Raw genomic sequence first — 27,562 nt, 5'->3', positions numbered from 1 at the left:
TGGCCTATATTGTTTAAGCTTATATTGCCAGGTTTAAGAAACAAAAGGATCAGAAAAGAAAAACTTTCATTGGTTGTAAAATAAGTATAAATGTTCATACATTTATACATATAATATCATATATATATATATATATATATATATATATATATATATATATATATTAATGCAATGTATTTATTATTATTATGATTATTCGTGTGCAGGAAATTTCCTTTATTTTTTTTTCATCTTTCTGTTCAGTCATCTCCATGGAGACAGACAACTACAGGTATTTATTTTTAACTTAAAAACACTTATTTGGAAATCATCATGCAAGCTTTGGCCTCTTTAAAAGATCATTTGAATGCAAGCCATATTCAGTAGCTGGAGAGGGAGAGATACGGAGAGAGAAATATTCTCTGCAAATGTCATCATGTTGACAAATGGCATTCTTTTCCTGACCTGAGACAGTAAAGTCAATTACTGAATTTGCCATATTGATACTCTTGACATTCACAGGAACTCTCCTTGAAGCTTCAATAATAAAGTGCTCCAGAGAGCAATTTTACAGGGTCAGGGTTGCATTTTATGAGTCAACAAAGCTGTTTTCTGTTCATCATTTTGTTTGTTCTGCCACTTTAAACTTTACTACAGTCCGTTTTGTGATGAAACGTTTCAAAGAAATCTACATTGGGGAACAAATATGTTCCCACAAAGAATGGGAAACAATCTGCATGCACTTTTCATGTCGAAGTTTTTGTGGGTATTCAAAAAGAACATTAAATTAATTATATCAGTGGTCTCTCTCATTTTGTTTTGCTTCCTGCTGTGTGATTGGCTATTTAACATAGCAGGTGTTTTTTTTATCCTTCTCAGACAGGATACGTGTGTTTTTAGAAGTGCAGAGGAAATAGGCAGTACATTTGAAATGGCCAAGTCAGAGCCCGTCTACGGAGAGCCTGCCCTCTCCCTATTAAGTCCTATTGTACCGAATTTTGGTTGTAGTTCCACCAGAGTTCCACTGGGGGCGATCGCCCATGAGTGCAAAATGAATGGGAGCCTATGGGGCTAGATGGCTAAATTTGTCTCTTTCACCCGATTGCCGTTGAGAAATCTCAGATTTTATTGTTTTGCAAGTTCAACACGGGTTATAGGTCGAAAGTTGAATGAACAAGTACTTATGTCCTTTCGATTTCTTACAGGTTGAGTTGTTGTTGCCCAAACACGCTAGCATTCTGCTAATGAATGCTGATTGGTCAGTGAAGGACTGATTACGACCAGAGATACCGCTTGATGGCATCGTGGCATCCGAAGAGGGACCAGAAACAACAACAAAAAAATTCATCTAGCACGTGTATTTACCTGTGTCAGCTGTGTTGTCGATGCCTTGATAGAAAAGAAAGTGCAGAGCGCGAAAGCACCAAAGTGACTGAAGGATTGCCGTAAAGCAGTATCTCTGGTCATACGATGTGATGTCATTGACATTTTAAAAGACTTTTTAAAGCAAATAAGTGATAGGACTCTAAAAAATCTAACACCCAGCAATGTGTAATTTATTTGCATCTCCTTTCGAATACAACATTCAAATTACTAGACAAAAAATGTTATCCTGAGAAAAGTGGATTTTGATGGGTATAGCGCCATAGACCTCCATTCATTCTGCACTCGTTCTGTGAGCGCCCTCATATGGAACCAGAGTGGAACTGCAACTAGTTCAGAAGCCGGAAGTTTACTGAGATTAAAACTTCTCCCCTTATTAGACATTCTCTGGCCAAGTGTTTAATGAACACGAATGTAGGGCATACAAATGACGGGAGTTTCCCAGGAGAAAGAACTAAATGGGATGGGGTCGGGAGATGGGTGTGAGATACAGTAGAGTTGACAGATATGCTAGCATGTTAACATTCAGAAAATAAAGTCCAGCCATTAAGTAATTTATTCATGAAGTAGTCTAAGTCAATTTTTTTTTTTTTTTTTTATATAAATTTGACAAATTACAACTGCCAATTTACATGACTTGATGAAAGAACATTCACATAAGTGCACTTCAAATAGCACACAGAGAAAAAAGAAAAAAAAAAAACAACATAAAAACAACAACAATACAGCATTCAAGGCAACTGCAGTGCAAGCCATTGCAAGGTGTGTCTCAGCGTATAAGAAGGGTGCCTGAGAACACATCATCAGATTTGCATCATCTGAAGAAAGATGCGCAATTATGCCCGAAGCATGGAAACGTGGAGCAGTGTCTCGTTCCCTTCTCAGGGAACCTGGGTTACATATGTAACCTAGACGTTCCCTTTCGAGTGAACTCAACGCTGGGTTAGCTGACGCTATGGGGACATCAATACCAACCATGCCATGCTGACCAGTGCCTGCTTGAGTGTAACAATTCACAATATCTCAGAAGATTACACAAAAATGGTTCTGCCACTTTCATGTGCAAAATTAGTGTATTGTGAAATTCATAAAATACATCCCCCTTCACACACCGATGCAGGATGAGCAGAGTCTCTAACTGTGCCGATAGTCTCTCCAATATCAGCAAAGGCTATATCTTTTACAGCATATGTGACAAAAGAAGTCCGTCCCAGTTCACAGTACTCATGAAAGACATGAGTCAAAAAGTACCAGCATGACCTACTACTTCCGGTGAGATTCTGAAGTGTATGTTCAATGGACACTTTACTATCCCATGAGGCCAGGGGAGAGGTTATGTGAATGGAAGTTTAGTCATCTTAAATATCTGTCCAGCTCTACTACTAAAAATATTATATCAGGGAGTCAAACAGCATGCTACTCAAGACTAATAAAGCAAGCTTAGCTTAATTTATTTCTCAGAGTAAGGACAGAGTAAGGCCTTCCCTCAATGGGGTCAGCCCTATGTTCCCACAGCCCTATGTTCCCACATTTCTAAGAATTTGTTTTTTTTACTGAAAATTTTGAAAATTAGGCCCTATGTTCCCACAGCCCTGTTCCCACAACCATATGTTCCCACAGCCCTATGTTTCCACAGTCCTATGTTCTCTCATTTAACTATGCCCCCTATGAAGGGTAGGTTTTAGTGCTTGTGCTGGTACAGGGATAGCCCAATTACATCCCAGACAAGTCTCCCTCCTGTGAGGGGTAGGTTTAGGTATGTTAACTAATTAAGCCCTATAGTCCCCTATGAAGGGTAAGTTTTAGTGCTTGTGCTGGTACAGGGATAGCCCAATTACATCCCAGAAAAGTCTCTCTCCTGTGAGGGGTAGGTTTTAGGTATGTCAAACAATCAAGCCTAATTCCCCCACCAAGGGAAGGTTTTAGTGCTTGTACTGGTACAGGGATAGCCCAATAACATCCGAGACAAGTCTCCCTCCTGTGATGGGTAGGTTTAGGTATGTTAGGGTTAGAGTTAGGGTTAGGGCTGTGGGAACATAAGGCTGTGGGAACATAGGGCTGTGGGAACATAGACATGCTCCCATCTCAATTATAGGCCGCCTGCTTGGTGGCGCGAAGAGCTAGATCTGTGGCTATATGGAGTTCAGAGATCGACCCTTGATCTAGGTCTTTGAGCAGGTCTGCCTGGTAACTTGCAGTACTGCCATAGTGTCCAAAGCTCTGCCAGTTTGACCGGCCGCCGAAAATGCTATTCAGAACAACCTCTATGTTGCCTGATATGGTTTAGAGGGCAAAACGGAAGCCTGGATGGAGCATGTACTGTATGTCTCCATGATTCTGTCACCACAGTGTTAAACAGAGTTAAACTTAAAGTTATATTTATGTCATGTCACTTTCATTCCTTCCACTGCAGTTGTAAATGTATATGAGATTCATTAATTAAAAGCTTTAGTTTTGGGAACCATTTTTGCAGCTTCAAAGCTCAATTAATTGACCTTAAGACCTTAAATAGGCCATAATTGGCAAAAAATGAAAGCAAAGTCCTGCCAAAATAAATTCATACAATTATATTGTTGGGTGAGGGTTGTCTTCAAGTTGTTTTCACCATATTTAATTAACATAAGAGGGAGTAGATTATGATGAGCCATGCTGGCCATGCTGAAAAAAAAAAAAAAAAAAAAACACCCTCTAAAGAGTTTAATTAGTACATGTGCCGTTCCAGAAGAAAGGCCTCGACCAATGCCAAAACCACATAAGATATTTTCCCCAATGCTTTCCTGTGGAATAATAGAAAGGCTTTTTGGTGCAGCAGATGTGGTTTGTCCATTGATTTTGAACAGAATGCCTGCCACAAGCATTTAGTCAAATGTATTTTCTTTGCAGGGCGGGTAGAGGAACAGATGGCATTGTAATCAACATGGATAAATGCAAAATTGCTCTCTAAAAGTCACGGTATAATTTATACCTTTAAGACAATTGGATTGGACTAGCCTTTGTGCTCATGCTAAGACTTGATGACATGATAGTCTGGGTCTCCTAAACCATCCAAAAATCACTAAATCTTGAGAGTGACTGAGCAGTTTTGGGACAACTAGTGTTCAAAATTAATCATAATCTTAATAGCTTAACAGGGGTTACGATACAAGCCCGCTAAAGTGAAAGAAAACTACTCTCTGTGTCGTGCACATCAAATTGTAGGTAGAACATTTGAAATTCCATTTATTAAATTGGTAGAATACAGGTGATTTGTGTATAATACATGCATATTTCTCTGAATATGAAAAGAATAATTATAAAATGGAAGTGATCAAACTTCATCTCAAATGTAAAGTAATTTAAATCTAATGTGATTTAAGCAAAGAATCCAGCACAGCAACATTGGTAAAAACTTTTGCAAAACTATAAAAGATTGTGCCTCGTCTTAATCAAAAGTTGTAAATATGATTATACTGTAAATATTGAATATTTCAGACTGTAATTATGGTCTTCTCTTAAGGTCACATTTAGTGCATTGCAAACGCTGCCATTCTCATGCTCAGCTCTGTAATTGCTGCTCGCAGATATATTTTGTTAGGAAGCTACTGAGTGGGCTGAATATTACTGTAAAAAAAAATAATAAAAATAAAATAAAGCTCAAATGTATAGCATTTCTTCTGCTCAGTTAGCTCAGGATCATTTGCATGTGTAATGTCAGCTTGTCGAAATGTTTGTTTTACACTCAGAGGTGGCTTCTTGCCAGAGTGGCTCAGCACAGTAGTAAACTAACACTGCATTCCAAACAGATATGGAATATTCATGCTCTATAAACAAAAAAACAACATCCCAGCAACATGTTCAAGAGGGAAGGAGAGGCGGGCAGTGAGGAAGAGAGATATTCGTAGCAATATCAATGCAACATCAAATGCAATCTGTAGGAATTTGTAAATACATTTGAATCAGTTCTTCCGGCTTAAGTATCTTCTCATCATGTAATATTTGCGCTTTTGTGAACAGCGGGTGTGCTAGTGTGTGCCAGGCCCAGACGCGTTTCCACTGTCACTTCGGGAGTCGGCAGCACCGGATGATTCCAGATATACGGTATACCAGCTAACATCAGCATTAAATAGTTTTAAAATCATTTACCTCAAAACTCACTTTCATGTTTGAATGCCTTCTGTTTGTGATCCGATGTGGATTCGTGATCACCGTATAATACATGTATACGCGATGCAAAAGACTATGCACGCTAACCATTACCATAGTAAACATGGTATGAACGTTTGAAGAAATTGGACAAATCATAAAGGCTATCACAATCATGTTTTTATTTTATCTGTCAGTAGCTTTCGTCTCGTCTCTTTATACTGGATTGTCTGATATCCATATTTAGCTCTGCATAGCCTATCATAAAATAAAGCAACCTTTTTTGTTTTCCGGGAGCTTCCTCTGTTTCTCTGACTGAAAATATAACTGTAGCCTAACTGGGAGAGAGTGCTAAAGCTCCTCAGGTCGTATTTTTGGTGGCATATTTGTAGAAATTATCGTTCTTTCTAAATGTGATGTAAATGTCCTGTAACTACCAAATAAACAGAAACAGACGCGACTGAACAAGTAAGCCTAAGTGTGTCCTCTTTCTTTTGTGAAATAGACCTAACAGTAAACCACTTTAATTCAGTGTACTAATGTGGAATTTTGACACAAATTAATTCATTATGGTCAATGTATCACTTTTTATTGTAAACCTGTGGTAAAACATCGATGCTTGGGTTTTAAATCTTCAAGTAACACAAATGCCAGAAAATGGTCGCTTTTATCATGTTTGTTTTGCGATCACGCTTTTCCAATGATTTCTTTCTGATTCGTTTTCTAATAAAACTTCCATTTGTTGGTGAAATGATGGGTTAGTGTGACGTTGTTCCAGAGAGGCGTGTTATGGGCGTGTTTTAGTGAAGCGCTATGGAGCTTCTGGCCCGACACGCTGCAGATTTTGGGCCCGGTGTTACAGGTCTGAGGCTATTACCCCGGCACGGCCTGTTTAAAGCCCTGGCTCGCACTGGCCCGACAGTGGAATCGTGGCTAGTGCCAACAGTCCCTGTAATCTGTTCATTTTATGAATCTCCTAACATATAGGCTACCCTTTCCCCAAGAATGATGGTTTAACATTTTTTTAAATGTTAAACATTAAGGAAAAGACCCTGGATTTAGATGATGGTTTATAGCAGTCACACAAACTTTACTTATTAATCACAGACCTTCAAAAGAGATTTTCAGAGTAAACACAGAATCCCAACAGTCCAAAGCTTAGGACATCCCACAGATAAGAAAAACAAAGTCTCAACTTTTAGAAAAGTCTCAGATCTCTGTTAGTCCTCTCCATCTAAATGGGAATCCTGTTGAGAAACTCACATCTAAGCTCTGCAACATCTAGAGCTGACTGAAGGCTCACTGTGTGGTTTCTCATGAGACCATATTCTCTACCATCTTTTGTGGGCATTAACATTACCATGAAGAAACATGCATTTTTAGTATAACTAGCATTTTTACACAGTGTCTGGATGACTTTGAAATCTGTGGTAAGTACCCATGCTAATTTTAAACAAGCCTTATTAACAGTGTAGTTATTAGGTGTGGTTTAAGAATTGTGAGAAATTGCAGAGAGCTTTGAAAGACTTTATTTTGGCCCAAAAATAAAAAATAAAAAATATAAACCTCAATGGGGGACCTTCACAATCCATGCCAGCAAGGCATGACAAGCAGGCAATGCTTCTGCACAAGAAACATAGATGACAATCTGGCACATGACAGAAAACAAAAGGAGGATAAATAAGGAAGGAAATCAGATTGGTAACAAGGGAGAGCAGGTGGGGCAAATTAACCAATAATCAGGTAACAAGAGGGCAGGGTCAAGACTAGAGACTGACAGATGGCCACATGGCAGACAGAAACAAACTAAAAGCCATGTGAAAAAATGTTATGACAGAAGCCATGTGCTCTCACAAACCCACATGACTGAAGAGCACATGGCAGACAAACGCTCATCTACCATGTGCCCAAACAGAAAATAAGATGTCAGGACCCCGACCCTAACACCAAAACTGAACCAAGACTAGACCGAAGAGTCAGGATCCAGACCCCATGCCCCAAACATGCAAGACATGATTGTCATAAAAGCACACGACCCAGATAACAACCCCAAACTGTGCGCTCACACAAACACGAGACAAACATTAGGTTTCTTAGCACTTATTTATTAAAAGTAATGTTTGAACATGACTTTTATAAGATTAAAAGACAGCCTTTCATAAATCCATTAGTTTAGATTTGTATTTTTAAAGGTGCTTTCAGTAGCTCTTTAGCTAGCTTTAGCATCAGTGTTCTTTGTGTACCTTAAAAGAAAAAGTTCGGCAATTTTCAAACATATTTGTCTTGGTTACAATGCTAGTTATAAATTAACAATGTGTAGGCCTACTCTTTCTCTATGTTACCTGCACCCAGATTCCCTGTGTAGGCTATTTGTCAGCAAAAGCACATGGGATGATGCAAAATGTATCATTTTGTGTCATCTGGCAGACTTTTGACAGCTCCAGGGCTTTTGTGAAAATTTCATAATATTTCTGCATCCAAGGACAGTTGGATCAAGTGCATTACGGGTTTTGAATTTCACCTACCTTTTTGGCAAAAAGGAACCATAGAGTGTAAAAAAAAAATATGGATGTATGGTCTGTGACGTCACCCATAGGTTTCTAAAGAGCATTTTTGAAGCCCAAAGTGGGCAGAGCCACCAATCGCTTTCTTCGCAGCACGTCACTCCCGAATATTTTTTTTTTTTTCTGCTGTCAAGTTGGGCATATTATCATGGGGGGTCTATGGGATTGACTCTCTTTTTGAGCCTGTCTACAGTGGCCAGTTGATGAATTGCAGTTTAAGTCACTTCTGTGTTGGATTGAAGAGAGAGAGAGTGAGCGGAAGGTTGCCGCTTGAAAAAAGCTAAACAATAAAAAACAATAAATATTTGAATCTGATAATTACGGTGACCGGGTGGGGACATGTTCGATTCACTTAGTTTTGTCGAACGTGGGAACGTGATATTAAGTCGTGGGAACGTCATAATATCTCGTGGGCACTAGATCGTATGTTGAGGGAATGACATCCGTTTCTCGTGGCCACGAATTAATATGTTGAGGGAACGACATCTTTTTCTCGTGGCTACAAATGAATATGTTGAGGGAATGACATCCGTTTCTCGTGGCTACGAGTTTTATAACATGTGGGAACCGAATCTTCACACGCGACACGGGCTCTCCTTTTCCTCGGCATAATTTATTTTACTATTTGTTCATTTAAGTTTCTCATAATTTGTTTTTGTTTATTGCCTTAAACGGGACTTTATTCGTGACCCGAGTATTTCATTCAAGCCAGCAAATTTCCGACGAAAAAGCCCATTCAACTTAAGAATGCGCTTCAGGTGTCTTTCACTAACGTACCCAAGTCTTAATGCCAGAGAGCGCACTATATATTTATATGACATTCCAAATTCAAAGTAAAATGTTATTTCATCAATCATCTCCATCTCCGACTGCTGTATAGGCTATATGGTTACAGTATTGACCGGTGTGGTTCCCTCAACATAACTACGAGAAGTACATAACTACCTGGCCACGAGAAATATGTCGTTCTCTCAAAATATGAAGTCGTGGCTACGAAAAAAAAATATCGTTCCCTCAACATATGATCTCGAAGCCACGACTTTACATCGTGTGGCCATGACATGATGTCATTACCTCAAAAAAATGATCTCGTGGCCCCGATTTATTATCACGTTCCCACGACTTAATATGACGTTCCCACAAATTAATATATTGTGGCAACAACATATTATCATGTTCCCACGGGTTTATATGTTGTGGCCACGACAAAACTAAGTGAACCGAACATGTCCCCTCCCGGTCACCGTAGATAATAGTCCCTTTCTACTGCAACAACAGCCAAGTTTATTATCTTGCCAGTGGTGAATTACCTTTTTAAATACCAATACTACAAAAAGTTAGATGCTGCACTGCCATCAATCAGCACGGATCAGCAAATTCTTCTTCTGAGTTTTATGTAAATTACACTGATACTAGTGAGTTTTAAGAGAGCTGTCTACACAATAAGTCATACCCTTACATAAAAAGAAGCAACTTGGGCATGACTTCTCTATATTATATTTCCATCTAGTGTGTTCCAATGTTTGCACTTGTTTTTTCCCTATCTTCTGGCATCAGTTTCTGTTTCTTCATCCATACAGGTACTGATTGTCCCATTGTCCCCGCTGAACAGACAAAAAGTGTTATATTGCCGATTTTACGTTCTTCGCATCATCAATTACACTACACTGCAAGCTTATCTACGATGGGAGGCAATGAGCAAGATGATTATCTCTTGAGTTTTGTGAAACATGGCAAAATACATTGAGGAGATGACCTGGAACTTACATAGTTAAAACACATTTTATAGAAAACTATTATGTGTACAGTACAGTCTTCATGTGAGTGTACACCATTCAGAAGACTCTTCACAAAACACTATTTATTTCTCAATGTGTAAAACTTTTGAAACTACTGAATGCACATTTGAGACTTCCGAATGAAGATTTTAATCTCCTGTCAGTATGTGATCTGCATGTGTAGCGCACAGCTGTGTATCAGTCTTGGGTCTTCACTGAAAGATGTCACGGGCAGAAGCAATCAGCTGTTACATCTGAAAGCAATTCTAATTTGCGTTTAAAAAAAAAAAATCCAAATGAAGCAGGATAACCTCCTTTTCGCTTCGCTTTTTGCTTGTGGCACCATGCCCGCCTCGCTGGCTAAGGAATGATTTCCTAGCAATCAGTCATGTGCATTAATAACCCAACAGCACAATCAGAAAAGTACAATAGCCTCATGCTAACATCTCCCACCATTGTGCTCAGAAATGGGCTGATTGAGAATGCTGATTTTAGATTGCAGGTCTCATAAAGCCCTTTTCAATCTCTCCTTGCATGGGTTTCAAACCAAAGACAGCTGTGTGAAGTCTATTAGAGGCATTGTCAGAAAGATCCTACAACTCCATGTGATTTCTGTTTATCCACATGAAATGTAGCACCTGCAATACAGATTTTATGATATCAGCTTGGCAGTTTTTCCTCACAGAGAAGATTGCGTGGGATGCACATGATGAACATATATACTTTTCAAGAAACTGTGTGCGGATGTGTCAGTTCTTTAAGCAATCTACATTTCATGCTTTAAAGAGTATTTTGGCACTGATTCATTGCTAGAGATCACAGTTGTGCATATCTGGCCATGTCCTCAGGATTACTCCTTCTTCTTCTTTGTTTTTTCCTTCACATGAAGTGCCAGAAGCAGTATATGATCGGACATCACAATCATATGATGTATCTTGTGCCATCCTGAACAAAGCATGGCTTGGGAGAAGGAGGAAAGCAATCAATGCAAGTGAAAAGCACAAGCAGCATACCAAATCATGCACCGAAAAAAACAACAACATGAGAGTTCTTTTTAAACAAAACATTAGAGAAGGTGTAACAAGCAAAAAGTGATAGACAGAAATCGTACGATTTTTCACATAAGTCTTTTTATTTGTCAAACAAAAGAGCTGTCTATATGTTAGCAATGGCTGTCCTCCTTTGTACACTTCGCTTTAACTAATAGTGAATAATTGGTATGTTTTACCACATAGCACTTGCTTGACGAAATGAACAAAAAAGAAATATGACATTTTATTTTTGGAACAGCTGACAGCATAAAAGCAAAATCAAATTTTAGATTATGTGGCCCACTGGGTCTCTCTTAAATTTAACTCTATACATGTTTGCAAACAATCACTATTCACAGCACATGTAAAGGAAATGTTGGACTATCAGACCCACACATACATATATATACATACATACATATATATATACATATGTATATATATATATATATATATATATATATATATATATATATATATATATATATATATATATATATATATGTAGCTATATATATTAGTTATTCTTTAAAAAATGTGCCTGTGGACCTCATATTTTACCTTTTTTTCTTCTTAATACAGTCATCCTCAAAAGGTCTGTACAAAACTGTTAAATGTGCACACAAGTCATTTGAACAGTGTTAGAGAATAATCTCACAGACACAGGAAAATGTTAGACAAGAATTACTGATATTACCTCTGTATACGTCAATAGTCATGATAAACATAGAAACATGATGCCAACATTTATCTGTTAGTTAAAAAATATGGTACTGCAAGTGATGTATATGCTGATTCTGGTGTATGATATATGCTGCATTCATGTCATCACATCTCTGACATTTTTTTTCTTTTTTATTTATGTCACATTCAAGACTGTACAAATAGTGTTACACCCCCCACCCCATGGGTTCTTGTGTATATATATATTACATATGTGTCGTGAGCCCTGAAAATTTCAGAAAAAGTAACAAATTGATGCCGTGATTTCACAACCCAATGGTGCTCAACTTGAAAATTATAACTATTTTGATGATTACCTAACAGCTGTATAAACATCTGTATCTAATCTTTGCATACATAAAAGCTGTTTTTTAATGGTGCCTTTATTATATCCAAAGGGGAGAAGAAAAAAAAGAATAATCCCTAGTCCTACAACATATTTTTGTATGTTTATATTCCTTCACATTTTTAACAAGCACATACAAATGTGGGATATTTCAAAGGGACTTTGCATTCCACCAAAGTTAGATCTACTTGTACGATTGTAAAATTGACATCTATCCTGAGGTTTTTACAATCAACAAAAACAAAAATACAGTAGTACAGGTATTTAATAGGTAAACAGCCTGAAAAACTGAGACATCTGGAAGTTACACAAAAAAAATATTGTACACATAAAAAATAAAATAAAAACTCTAAACATTTAATTTCACACATTATTTTCTTAATTTATCCTTTCGTCGTTACAGACTGCCTACGTAATAACCTGTAAGCGAATGTACCTTTACCTTCATAACTTTCCATCAGTTGTCTATGTGTGTGACATTGTTAATCAAGGTTCACCTGTTATGGATGCTTCCAGTACTGTAGTGTTGTTTTTATTTTTATGGCAAGTTATTACATTATGGGGCATGTAACAGTGTCATTAGAAAAGTAGAGGAAATAAGATCATAAACATTTGAAATGATTAATAAAAATGATCTACGAAATGCTTTAATTTGAACTTATACATCTTTTTGTCTTATACTTCTAGTCATTTTTGCATCATGCAGTTATTTTGCGTTTTACATATAATACAATACCATCATATTTTTGTCTACACAACAATGTCAGTGTTGGTTGTGATATAACTTCAGTCAGGCCTACTGTTAAAATGAAAGTAGAAACATATTTTACATATTAATGTTAGTCTTTTCTGCTAGGTGTTGTGATCTTTTTTTTTTTCTTTTTTTTTATTATGGCCCAAAAAGCATTGCATGTCATTTTTGTTCTTGTTTAAAGTGACACTGTACAGTGGCTATTGTTCCACTGCGTAAACCGCAGTGAAATAACCCGCCCTCCATTTAGCTCTTAAAAAAAAAAAAAAAAAAAAAAAAAAAAAGATTACAATATTTAATTCACTAAATGGCACAGACCACATAAAGGAAAAACAATCAGGGCATGATAGATGACTAAACCCCACCTCTTTAGGAAAGAAAAAATTTAATATAAAAAAAATTGAAAATTCAGATGAAACCAATTTTAATTTTACATGTTCAAGCACAGTTTATATTGAATATGGACCAAAGAGAAAATAAGTTGGGGTCTTCACTCTTCCTCTGTGCATCCCAGTAACTCTGCGCGCAAAGTGATTCTTCCATACCAAGACCATGGAAGAATTCGGATGAATCTGGCATAGATGGGGGGATCTATCACGTTCTTTCTGTGGGTGTCATTATCAAAATTTCCTTGAAAGACCTGAAAGAAAAAATAAATCACAAAATTTATTTTCAATCAAATATAAACACATTTAGCCAGTCTTTTGATGATTAAAAGCGACTCTGTAATACGTTCAGTGTACAATATAGTATAACATTCATTTGTTTGTAGAAACTGTTTATAGCTTTCACTTTTTTCTCATGAGAAATATTTCTAGCAGATTACATACAGTTGTATGTAGTAATGTTACACTAGATGTGTAACATTATAAACACCATTATTAATACATTTCTTTAAAACAAATAAATAAATACTTTTGTTCAGTGTGGATGCATTAAATTGATCAAAAGTGTCAGTAAAGACATTTATCATTTAATACAAAATAATGAAATCTATCACAGAACTATAAAAATATTAAGCAGCAAAACTGTTTTCAACATTGATAATAATAATACACGTGTCTTGAGAAACAAATCAGCATAATAAAATGCCACTGGACATTTTAAACTGTTCAGTTTTGGTTCACAGGCCGCCAATTAAAAGATCAAAATACAGTAAATAGGCTAATTCACAGTGAACAGTTCATTTAATTTGCTACTACTTACAGCAGACACATATTTACAATACAAAGAAAGGAAGAACAGTTGATGATTTATGAATAACCCTTGAGTGTGCAGCTGAACTGATGATGAATGCAAACAAAGCTCAAGTACGTTCAGTGTAAAGAGTTCAGAGATGGGCGAATTTCAGCAAGCAACAAAGTGGCTGGCTGGGAACTAAGTCTTCATGTGGGCTTCAAAGACAAATTTTACTGAGCTCTCAAAGCACTGACAACACATATTCATCAGGAGAAAGTAAACAATCAGAGCACAGATATCCTGTGTGTCTAATTGCTGGTGTCATAAGCATTACATAAATGTGTGACATATTCCCTCTCTTACTTCCGCACTGAACCAACGTTCCCTTTTGCACCATGGAACCAATCTCATGTTTTGTACATTGACTCTTTTCAATGCACTCCAAGGCAGAGCGAGGGGAAATGTCATAAAAAATTGATTAGGTAAAAGGGCAGCTCAAAACATGAACTCGTTCACTGAACTTCTCATCTGATGCCCTGTGTGTTTGCAAGGAATATGTACACAGGAAAGTCTTTCAATGCCAAGCATTTCTCGCCAGGCTTTTATAATGATAAGGTCTGCATACTTTGGCTATGAGTGTGGATAGATAGTATGGTGGGAAAAACATAAGTGTTAAGTAAGATTTATTAGACTGCAACTCTGACTCTAACATTTGTCTTTCTTTAACATTTTAGAACTCTGATGACACCTCGAATGCCTGTGTGGTTCTATTATGGGCAAATACATCACAGTACATACGAAATCAAGCATGACCGCATCTGCAGTCAAGGTTGGGGAAGAACTCTACTAAATAGGTGGTTTTTTTTGTTTTTTGTTGGTAGCTTTACAGTAGTATAGCGTAGCCTTTACACTATCAATATGTTTTCATTTCAGGGAGTTAAATGTAAATATATATCAAGTGGTTCACAAAGAGTCCATCTGATTAAACTGAAGCTATTCACCAATTTATCTTGCACAGAAGTCGCCATGAGGAGTTTTTTGTCTTTTTGAAGATAAAAAATGTTCGTAACATTGTATTCTTTTATTAGTTGTATTTCATGCAAATTTGTTTGTTGACGTTTAATTTGTCACTATTTTAGATCCTCATTGTTTGTATTTGTAAGATGGCATCATATGATGGGTAACTTGACTTTTATTTAAATATCTAGTCCAGTCATGAAACTCTAGAGGGCGCAGGCTGATATGTCCTTACCACATGACACAAGCTGACACATTTAAATAGTCTGGTTCATTGTTTGCTAGTCTTGCAGCATGTTATCAGAGTTCCTCTGAAACCCTTCACCTCCCCCAGCTCCACCTGTCTAGATCTGCAACCATTTGTCTATTTATGCAACAACAGCATATCCTACATCTATTAGCAGTAGCAAGTCCATACATGCTCTGGAGCAGCAGCGTAGATCTAGCCTGCAGAGACCTTTATGCAAAATGGAAATACTGGCAAGACTTTCACAAACATTTACTTTAAACAAGTTATTCATTGAGGAAAATGTGTATTTGTCCCACAACGACTCTGTGTCCTCCCTTTTTTTTTTTTTTTACTTTTTTTATACGTTCTAAAAAACATATATATACTTTGGAACATCAAAGTATATTGATATCTGCACACACAAGTTCTGCATATGCAGTGGTTAAAACAACGATTCATTAATTCAGTACACGTGCCTACATTTTTCAGTAGGGATACCTGTACCATTACAAATATGTGTACTGTAAACTGCAAAGATTGAAGTTAGTTACCGCATGAATGAACTGATTGGTAGCATGTCACAATACAGCATCCATGTTACAAATATTATTGTTTTTGCAGGTTCAGGTAAATGTTGCTCAGCTAATGCAAACTGTAACCAGGACACTGTAATGTTGGGTTACCATCTGACATAAAGGCCCGATGAAACTGAAGTAGCGGCAGATATTTTCCTTTGTATTGTGACAGACATCCGAGTGTAATGGCTTATGGAGATAACTGACTGGAGAGGTCCGGCATACTTCAGCTATTTCACCAGAAGATGGAGTTAAGACATTTCACATAAAAAATAAATAAACGTATGCAGGGATGAATCATTTGCACTCAAATCATTAAGATGCATTTAGAAAGCAGAAGTTAAATTTCATGTTCACTTTAAGAACAATTTTTGGTAACACTTTATTTTGATGGTCCACGTTATACATTCTACTAACTTAGTAACTTTTCAACGGCAGGTCAACCTCAAGTCATTAGAGTTTTAGTAAACAGTACTGCTTAATATCTGCTAACACTTTATTTTAATGGTCCCTCAACAGACATTCTACTGACTATAACTAACTTTGCAACTGCATGTCAATCTATTATACTAAGCCAAACCCTGACAACTAACCTTAACCTTATCCTAACAGTCTACTACAGTCTACTACTCTGATGAGTTAGTTGACATGTAGTTGTATAGTTACTTATAGTTAGTAGAATGTCTAAAGTGTAACCCATATTTTTAAATTCATTCACTATCTGGGATATCACAGGTTTCAATTTAATTATAAGAGCTGGAGCTGAAGTTCTCTAAAATTAAAACAAACACCACTCACCAGGTAAAGCATTAAGGTTAATTACTTGAAAAACAAGTAGCTATTTGACTGCTAAAAGCTGCTAAATAAAAACAGACTCACAGGGGTGTAATGTAGTGAACATCTCTTTTATAGTACTTATCCATTTCAGTCTTTCACGCAACAGTAATCACTAAAACTTCAGTGAACGCTTACGCTTTCTGTGACCGTAACCAAATGAGACATCTCACTCTTCTGATGTACCCTCTGAAGAAATGACGGAAACAAGTCACTCTCAATTACCCTTCTCTCCCAGCGCACCCAAGAACATTTGGAATGATTATGCATAAAAGCTGCAAAGAAAACAAATCCATCTCTAAGACATCCCATAAATCTGTGCCTGGTGTTTACTGCTTAACCTAATCCCTGCACTGCTCCGCTCATGACTGCAAAGCTGTGGAATGGAAATTTGTCTTTAGAGCACTGAATGAGTGTTTTGGCATGCAGAAACAAATGTTATCTAAGTAGGTACATCAGGTAATGCAGATATTTTATTTGGAGGTGAGGGCTTTTGGAGTTTGATCACAAGGGGAGGACACTTTATCACTTCATAGCCTCTTCTGCAAGACTGTTCAATTCATAAACACGTCCTTTGAAGTGGGTCCTTCACATGGAGCTGAATCAGTGTGAAAATCCCTCAAGTGATGCTCAAAGAGGCAAGGCAATCTCAAGTCCTTTTGGAGCATGGCAAAACAAGGTTGTCTGTGTGGAGATCTGGGTATTACATCTGAGCATGATTTTTGCAACTGATTCCAAATCTGATTTGGATGGATTGAAGACAGAGAGACAGGTAGATCCTTGTTGGCACAAATTGATTGTACATTCAAAAAATCAAGTGGCCGATTTGGAACACTCTGGCACCAAATCCATACACCACAAAAATACCAATTTAGTATTACATTTCAATAGAACTAGGGGTGTTTGATTCTGGGTTTTTCAGAGTCGTCTCTGATTCCCAGCTCCCACCGTAGAAGTAAATGGAATTGACTCCCAGAATCGATTCCATTTGCTCCATTTACTTTAAGTCAAAACAGGCCAAGCAATAAGAATACATGATTGCCGTCATTATTACACACCATATCCATTCTTTTTTCCAACACAAAGCCTACAACTCTCTGTATTAAAACAGTTTTAGCAAATTTAACAAATTAGCCCAGATGACATTACTTTGAAATGATGAGTATCTCCAATTCACAATCGTTTCCTAGTTTTGCGTCAATACCTAATTTTACAGAGGGAAAATTTAGGAGAAAACGACTCGGTTGAATATTATTTCAGAGTTAAATAAATGAGAGAGAAAGTAATGTATTCTTTAATGTATTATTCTAATTAAACTAAACGGTCGGGTGAAGGCGATAAGTGGCAACTGTCATCTCTTGTAATACATACAGTACAATCAATGTACACTTATTAAAGTCCCCGTGTAGTCAATCATTTTATCCCTTCAAACTCACCTTTGATCACCAAAATGACATATGTAAGTTTTTTCCTTGAAATAATGTTTGTCATGCCCTAAAATAGCTTTACAGCCTTGCCTCATTTAGTATACGTGGTTCTATGAATATGCAAATTAGCCCTGCCTCCAGCTCAGAGATCCACTCATTGATGATCACACGTTGACCTGATTGGTAACAAGGTAGTTTGTGACGTCAGCGATTTCCAACCGTGTTTTTGAGACTGTCTTTGGTTCACTGCAGTTTTAAGGAGAAACTACTGAGCAAATGGTGTTGACTTATGAATTTGCGCATGGTTTGTCTTAAACCATATATTAAAAACACCACATAGATATATAAACAACATTAAAAACTTGTTTTTGACCACAGGGGGAATTTAATGTGTTTATTCTTGTAGGCAGTTTTTTTATTATTATTATTATTAACCAAGCTGATCCACGTCTAGGGGCGCCACCATCAATTTTGGGCCCTATGAAAGAATATGAGGTTGGGCCCCCTACCGCATCCATTCCGTTAATAAAATCGATCTCTGGGGCCCCCAAAAGTGTCTGGGCCCTTAGAATCGTCCTAACTTTCCCCCCCTTAGCGGCGCCCCTGCGTCTACCTATAGGAATACGACACCTATCACTATATATATATATATATATATATATATATAGTGACAGGTGTCATATTCATATATATATATATATATATATATATATATATATATATATATATATATATATATATATATATATATATATATATATATATATAAGCTCCTTCAGTATTATCAGCAGCTATTGCATTTCTCAGGAGCTAATTACCCTCCTCCATCCCCAGCTCCTCCTCTCGTCAGTCAGGATTTGGCATTCTGATTCCCCTTGAATCAGAAAAAATTCTCGAATCATGTTGTACTTTACAAATCTTGAATTAATGATATCTGCAATACATTCATGTTGGTTCTGTTCTGTTTACTCTAAGGGGGGTTATTGCTGCTCTACTTGCTCTTATCCATGCTAGGCTGCATGGATGCACAGTAGTTCTTTCCCAGAACAGAACCATACCGCCAATCCAAACTGTATGCTAATTGTCAATCATATTCGATGATAGTGGTCCTGTCAGAATTATTAGTTTAATGGTTATGAACACAAATTAGGATAACCAAGATAAACAAAACAGCTGGCACGGAGGTAAGTTGGCTGTTATTTTATTTAATAAAAATTGTAAAGTAAGCTACATAGGATAAAAGTATGTGACTGTGGCATGTTTCTGCAACAGCTCCAGCTCTCTGACACACAAGTGAGTTATTTCAACAATGAGAGTCGATTCCCGTGCTGGAGTTGACTCCCACACTAAGACTATTAAGAGTCAAGGAATTTACGCTTTTGGAGTTGATTTCCCATCACAAAATATAACTATGTTCGCATGCCACGAGCTCCTCACAATGCACATGCCTGTACAAGGACAGAAACGTGAGTTTAAAATCACAGCCAAATACACCCTCTGTGAAACTGAGCACCTATCAAGTACAACATCTTTTATATCTGTCAAAAGGTATAATATTGCTTTATCTTGTGTGCCAGCTGGCATTATCCCTCTCAATTGCTGTCGTACTGAGCCAAACTCATTTTATGCATGTTATCTCATCTGTAGTGCACTAGCTCGCTCAATTTAATGTTATTAACTAATGATCAAGATATTGCGTGAGCTCTTACCCTTTCCTGACACTGTCTGGACTGTCTAAAAGAGTTTAAGAAGTGGCAGGCTGCATGATTTACCCAGGGGACTGACATCCCACACTATGACACGGACCAAATGAGGACAAAATTGCTTTTAATATGACATTCCTTTTCATTTTATACCAACCTCGTAAGTCAGTCTCCTCGCATTCTTTAACTAATCTATATAGTAACAGAGGAGATGAACAGGCTGTGCACAGCAAACAAATCTCGAACAACAGATCAGATGTGAGGGCTCCATGGGTACAGTTGTCCTATTTCCCCTGAGTGCTGATAAAACTGAGAAGATTTGGTGTGACTCAGCAGGAAAGCAATCCTATAAGGACCTGCTCCGAATTTCTGCCATTTCTCAGAGGCGTGCCAATTTAACAAAGCTACTCATTACCCCTTTGCTGAAGTAGCTTTAGTTGGCAGTTTTCAGATTATGGTTGTGTGATTTAGAGAGCTGTCAGTTGATTCAAAATATTTATTCATGATTAATTTTATACTTTTTTTATATCCTTAATACGTGAACAAATATTATTTTAAGCACACTACCATTCAAAAGGTTGGTGTCAGTAAATTTTTTTTTGGAAGGAAATACTTTTATTCAGCAATAATGCATTCAATTTATCAAAAGTTGCAGTAAAGACATTTATGTTACAAAAGTAGATTTCCATTTCAAATAAATTGTGTTATTTTGAACTATCGATTTAAAGAATCCTGAAAATTATCAAAAGATTCCACAATAATATTAAGCAGCAAAACTGATAAAAATAAGAAATGTTCCTTGAGCAGCAAATCAGGATATTAGAATGATTTCTGAAGGATCATGAGACACTGAAGACTGAAGTAATGATGCTGAAAATTCAGTTAACATCATAGGAATAAATTACATTTTAAAATATATTCAAATAGAAAACAGTCATCTTAAATGTTAATACCATTTCACAATATTGCCATTTTAACTGTATCTTTTATCAAATAAATGCTGAGAATAAGGGACTTCTTTCAAAAATACTTAAAAAACTTACCGACCCCAAACTTCTAAATGGTAGTGTATGTATTAGACAATTGTGCCAATCCAATCAGTTTTGAATGTTTTTTTTTTTTTTTTGTTAGAAATACAGAATTACATATAATAAAAATGAAAATTGTAATACTTAATAGAAAGACCAAATAACATAAGTTATACATCATTTAAAATGTTTCCAAATAAATAATTGTGTTAAAGGTCTTAAAAAAAATAATAGTGTTAAACGAACCGTATGTTAACTTTGACAGCCCTAGTAATTTTATTATGTTGATAAACAGTACAGATGTAGGACAGCCTTTAAAAAATAGCAACATAAATGGTGACCCATTTCACTCGTTTCACGTATTACCAAACTGGCACCTTTTCTCAGACCCATCAAGATATTGTTCGGTGATTCTGAAAATGATTCCATGTTAAGAGGAACATCTGTGACTGCTAGTCAATAGACTGGGCTAATGCAACCACTGTTCCAGAGCTCATCTCGCCTGAAGACAGTAAATTGTGGGTTGCATTGCATTCAATTTCATCTTCAAGGCCCATCATCCTCAGAACCCTATTGCCAACAACCAGATAAATAGCACTCTAAGACTACCATTAGACCAGGTCCAAATATGAAAGGTTAAAAAAGAGATATGATACAATCTGATATTGGTTTTTCCCCCTTGAGTTGAAAGCAATTGTGGATATGAGGGGGTGAGATACTGTAAGATTTCAGTAGAGCTTGAAAGCTGCATCGTGACTACAGCGTGATAAGAACCAGACCAAGTGATACGTTTAGAAGAGTGACCGAAACATCTCAAAAATCATTTAAAACTCTTGGCCATCAAGAAACTGCCTGTCCATCTATATTGTGTCTTCACGGGTATTAATGCAGGCATTTTAGAAGAGCACCTCTAAAATTCAAAAGGTGCTATCCTTAATAATATCCACTGTGCCCTTTGTGGGTCACTAAGCCTCCCTTAAACTTCCTGCTCAGTGGCTGGAAATAGAGTTTTACTTTTCCCCTCCAATCTGTTCTGGTCTGTGCCTTCTATTTAACCCATTGGGCAATGTTTCCACAGTATTGATTTCTGCAATGAGGACATCAAGGGCACCTACTACCAGAAGACCCAAGGGAACATGCACCTTTCCTGGTTATGATTCGACACTGATACAGATGATACAACAGGAGAATAATCCATCCATTTCCATATATTACTTTCTGCTGGTCATACCCATCATGGAAATCCAATCTCTTTTCTTTCTTCATTCAAATGTGGAAATCTTATAAGCCAATGCATTACTGATACATGCCTGGATGGGGGAAGGGCATCCACTTGGCAGCTAATCTTGTGATGCGATCTTATTTACCCCATTGCCTGCGAGGGAATAGTTCTATTCACAGGCTAATTAACCCCTTGACGTCGACCCCAGGCTAATCAATGATGGGTGTGCATTGTGTCAATCACAGTGTCTTCCCTACCAAAGGTTTCAGGGGGCTGAAGATTTCTAACAGGAAACAGGTAAAAGTATTTTTTAAGGATATGTTTGTGTGGAAATTATGGTGTAAGTAAGCATTATGCGAGTGTGCAAGCAAATTTTTTTTATTGTGAGGTGAGTCTCTTGCGGTTAAGCACACTCAGATGAGTTTAGGTTTTGGCCAAAGGCAGAGTGAGATCTGAACAACACACTACAATGATCATGGGCACACACGAGTACACATTACACCTAAATGTGGTTGTCACTCCTCTTCTGAGTGCTTAATGCTGTACTGTACACACAGAGCAGGTTATAGTGGGGAGTGACAAACCCAGTCAAATAAATTTTAATTAAATCCTTCTAGTGTTTACAGAACCAAGCTGAACAACTAGTTGTTAATGCATTGACACCACTCTCTGGTGGACAATGACAGCTTGTCAATTTGTGGCTCTTTTCACCAAGTGCGGTACAAGCAAATCACAGGGAAAGAGGTATTCATTCACAGACTTTGATATTAGTCTTTATCTTGCCACCATACTGATTCCTACAGAGTGCTACAGGGGTGACTTTTTTGTTTGTTTTGTTTGTAGGCCATCCTGGTTCTCTTAACAAAAAGCCAGTAGGATTTTTCCATTGAGTTTTGGATTATCGCAGAAAACAAGCTCTGTGACCAACAAAAGTTTATGTTTTTTACACGTTTTGTTAATTAAAGGAGACATATCATGCTTTTAAATCGTTCCTTTTTACATATTAATCATACATTTGTAGTCTATATAAAGCAGAACTGCAATGCTTGGGTCTGAATTCCTCATTATTATAGCTCCACAGGCCCCTTTTCTACCCCTTTTCTCATGTGCATCTGAGAGCAACTCGTTTTGGTGCGGTCTCTTTAAATACAAGTGAGACACTTCATACCCCGCCCCCTCTCCAGGTTGTAGCGGTGACACTCGGTTCAACTCCACCCCGTTCGGCCATTTTTTAGTTTGATAGCAGATATACGATTATCTTGCGGCACAGAAACGTTTTATTCACACGTTATTAACAAAATGTCAACAACGGAAGACTTGTCCATCCAGCCTTACATGTTCGAGCCAGAGCGAGATGAAAATGAAGACGACGAACCAGCAGAACAACGTCTTCATATGGATGTATGTATCGCAATGGTGTGTTACTGTATTTACACATGAAACTTTGGTCTTCCGACCTTTTACCACTGTGTCGATTTATTTTGATTAATATGTGCGAGGGAGAGAGAGCAAGACAGCGTCTAGTTTGGAGACGGTGAAGTCTTGTTTACACTTTCGCCTGGCTCCGAAGAGAGAGAGTGCGCGCGCGCGCGCGCGCGCGACCGTGTCTCTCTCTCTGCTCGTTCTTTCAGTTAAACATGCACCCTGTCACAAGTGCGCTGTTCATCTACATTAGACGGTGTAATGAAGCGTGTGGGTTACTACATCCAACAACCGAACATTTTAACTTACCCTCTCGTAACTTCTGCATCCTTTAGCTTGGACTACAAAATTGCAGCGAGAAATAAAAATGGCGGATTGCTCGAAGTGGTGGGCCGGAAGTCAATGTCCTTATTTGGCAGTTCCGCTGCAAATACTGTGACGTAATAGTTCAAAAAACGTCATAGAGAACAGAAAAATCGGAACAGGTTGAAAAATATGACCAAAACAGAATATAAAGATATCAACGAAGCACCTGAAGAGAATAATTTCAACTTTTCTGTACTTCTAAACACTCCAAATATACAACAAAATGCATTTAAGGGCTAAAAAAGTGGATTTAGCATGATATGTCCCCTTTAAGATAATCAATGTTGGTGAGAGTTACTTTTAAAAGTAATGCATTACAATATTGGGTAACGCTTTATTTTGATGGTCACTTTTGAACATTCTGTTGACTATATTATAGTATAGTATAGTATAGTATAGTATAGTATAGTTAATAAAATTAACTTCAAGTATATTATTTTTCGTAAAGGATAGCACATCTTTTTTTGCGGAAGCCAAAGATTATCTCAGTACTAAAAATGAACTAAAATCAGAGCTGTGACACAGAGCGGTATAACAAACATTGCAAATATTAGTCACAAACAAACACTGTTTACTGCCTTAATCCATGTTTTAGTCATCTTTTAGATTTTCCATTTAACAGCCCTGACTTTTTTCAAACACTAAAAATTATATTGAATAATATCTTCAGAATGTACATACACAAATTAACATCTTCATTGCTAGGTTCAGAATAGAGTCAGAATCCTCAGAGGACAAGCTCAGGCCAATGGACTGGACACATTTAACCCACTAGAGGGTTGTTAACAATCATTTCTGGCACACTCTTCACTGAGGCTGGGCAGATTGGACTGTTATCTGCATGTAGGCAGACCATGGAGAGAGAGACAGAGTCTGTCCAGGTACCCTGGGACAGTGCTGACAGGATGGAGGAGAATATATAGCCCCGTTTCCAGACAAGGGGATGCTTCTTTTATTGACTTTATGACATAAACATGTCTATGGAAGCCAGCTTAAGACAACAATGACTATCTAGACAGTGTTTAGGTTTAGCAAAAAAACAATCACACACGGTAGTGGTAAAAAAGAAAAGAAAAGCGAAAAGGAATATATGCATACAAAAAAAAAATCAAGGTGATTCACATCAACCTTGAGATAAAAGCGCCTTTGGTCAAAAAATATAAATTATTTTGGTCTTGAAAAAAATATGAGTTTTTGACATGTGACTGTGAGAGAAAGAATCCTACCTTGTCTGTCTTCTGTTTTTCATCTTGATATATAAACCATCTTTCGCCGTTATTGCTGTAAGCCACCTTGTAGGAGCCGACAAACTGAACATGTCCAAAGTCTTTAGCCCCCTGGGTGATAACGCCTGTGATTTTTGTTGGCTGAAGCATGTCAACCTGAACACACACACACACACACACACACACACACACACACACACACACACACACACACACACACACACACACACACACACACACACACACACACACACACACACACACACACACACACACACACACACACACACACACACACACACACACACACACACAGAGAGAGAAATAAAATGAAAGTGTTATTCTATCAGTAGGATATTTTAGTGATTACTTGACTTCCCAAATAGCCTGAATCTTTCACCCTCATCTTCTGCATTAACTTCTAAAGATACAGTAAATTTGTTTGGATGGTATCATCAATTATTCATAGCTAAGTGGGCAATAAGATGTACCCTTTTAGTTCAGCTCAGCAGAACTGTGATTGCTAGCCACAGCAATATGTGATAATTGCATTTTGTTAATATTTTATGCGCTTGTATTTATTGAGAATTTTTTTTTGTTGTTGTTGCAAAGCTGAAAAAATAACAATTTTGTTGTGCTTTATGTAATCTAATTTGTAAAGCAACCTAAATATGTACTTTTAACTGTTTATTTGCAATGCTAAATTCCGTCTTTCAGATTACTTGACCAACTAATGTAAATGAGTTTGTGCTCTCTGAGCTGATGGTATATAATTACCTAAAAAGTAGATTTGATAGAGACTTGAATGGTTTATCTTGAATGGTCAGTCTCATTCAAAGTTTTAAGTCTTTATTATTGAATTGTTGTCACAGATGGTTTGAACTACACCACAAAACAAAAAGGAGAAGGCAGCTTTTTGTACAGGTAGAGAGTGTTCAGATAATGTTGGGTTAGAAACAAAAACACTCATATAGACCCATGGCACTTCAGGAGAAGAGCCTCAAAACTCCAAATACACCAAACACAAGAGCTTAATTTCTCAAGCCATTAGGTGCGGTCATATTAGCGAAATTTCAGCAATGTCCACTGTCCATGTCAATGTATTATATGAAGCACAGCTCAGACTTAAACCAAGCAGCTTTCTGATGGTCAGCGTGGTGAATCCGTGTGACTAACTTGAACTCTAAGCTTCTGCACCAAGGTCACTGGGGAAACTACATTGGGTATTTTATTATTATATAAGAGAGAAACAAACAAAAATAAAACTTCACTTGACTTCTCTTTAATTACACCCAGTCAACACACATACATTCTCCTGAATGAATGTAAGTACATGACACCCCTGCATGTCCTTGATTTCACACAGAAGCTTCAACCCAAAGCTAATCTCACTCAGACCAACGAATCAATAAATAATAATAATAATAATAATAATAATTTGTTACATTTATATAGAGCTTTTCTAGGTACTCAAAGCGCTTTACAAGGAAGGGGGGAATCTCCTCAACCACCACCAATGTACAGCATTCACCTGGATGATGCAACAGCAGCCATATTGCGCCAGAACGCCCACCACACACCGGCTTACTGGTGGAGAGGAGACAGTGATGAAGCCAATCAGTATATGGGGATGATTAGGAGGCCATGATGGACAGAGGCCAAGGGGCCAATTTGGCCAGGATGCCGGGGTTACACCCCTACTCTTTTTCGAAGGATTTTTAATGACCACAGAGAGTCAGGACCTCGGTTTAATGTCTCATCCGAAGGACGGAAGGACAAGCCAGTCCGTCTGAATAAAGGAGGACCTTGAGGCAGTAATTGCAGTTACGTGTCTTCTACACTGTAAAAAATGTCTAACCTCTCCAAGTCAAAATTTTCTAGTGACTGGTCACATCTAAATTTTTTAATTGGCCCAAGTGCACTTCTTGTTGCAATAGTCTGTTAACATTGGCTCAATGAGAAATAATACGTAAGACTAATTGAAAAATTTAGATGTTATCAGTCACTAGAAATTTTTGACTTGGGGATGTCATTTTTTTTTTACAGTGTATCTATCCATCCATCCTCTATCCTTTCTCAAGCCAACATCAAAGTTTGTCTACAAACTTTTCAATCCATACTGATCTCTAGAGAGAAAGCTATTTTGCCTGTCCCACTTTCTGTGAAATAAAGTCCTGGCCAGATGTATTATATTACCGCTGCTTTCCGTCTAGACAAAAATAAACTTAAAGGAACACGCCGACTTTTTGGGACTTTAGCTTATTCACCGTATCCTCCAGAGTTAGATAAGTCCATACATACCCTTTTTATCTCCGTGCGTGCCGTAACTCTGTCTGACGCACCCACCGCTAGCCTAGCTTAGCACAAAGACTGGAGGTAAACGGCTCCAGCTAGCACACTGCTCCCAATAAGTGACAAAATAACGCCAACATTTTCCAATTTACATGTTGTGATTTGTATAGTCACAGCATGTACAAATAACAAGGTCACATGAGACACAGCCATCTTCTAACCATATACATACTGGGAACTATATTCTCAGAAGGTGAAGCACTGCTACTTGGGCGGAGTGATTTGCTCGCAGCACCTGAGAAGCCCCGGTGAGGAGCAGAGAGTTCGCTCAGAGTTGGAATAAATCACTCCGCAGAAGTAGCAGT

The 27,562-nt window shown here is 37.5% G+C and overlaps 1 protein-coding gene across 3 annotated transcripts in view; it reads right to left on the bottom strand.

Annotated features, from left to right (window-relative positions):
* Window positions 1-10,934: 10,934 nt before the first annotated feature.
* Window positions 10,935-27,562, bottom strand: part of edil3a (EGF-like repeats and discoidin I-like domains 3a) — a 185,070-nt gene continuing 168,442 nt past the window's right edge. For all 3 annotated transcript variants that reach the window (XM_082170029.1, XM_082170030.1, XM_082170031.1), the window contains 2 exons: window positions 24,906-25,061; window positions 10,935-13,317 (listed from right to left, as the gene is read on the bottom strand). In XM_082170029.1, the coding sequence (XP_082026155.1) occupies window positions 13,168-13,317; window positions 24,906-25,061 (306 nt within the window). In that variant the 3' untranslated portion in view covers window positions 10,935-13,167. The remainder of the gene's footprint in view (window positions 13,318-24,905; window positions 25,062-27,562) is intronic.

This window comes from Leuciscus leuciscus (genome assembly GCF_965113295.1).
Source record: "Leuciscus leuciscus genome assembly, chromosome: 5".
In the NCBI taxonomy this organism is placed as follows: domain Eukaryota; kingdom Metazoa; phylum Chordata; class Actinopteri; order Cypriniformes; family Leuciscidae; genus Leuciscus; species Leuciscus leuciscus.
This window is presented reverse-complemented; position numbering and strand designations above follow the sequence as displayed.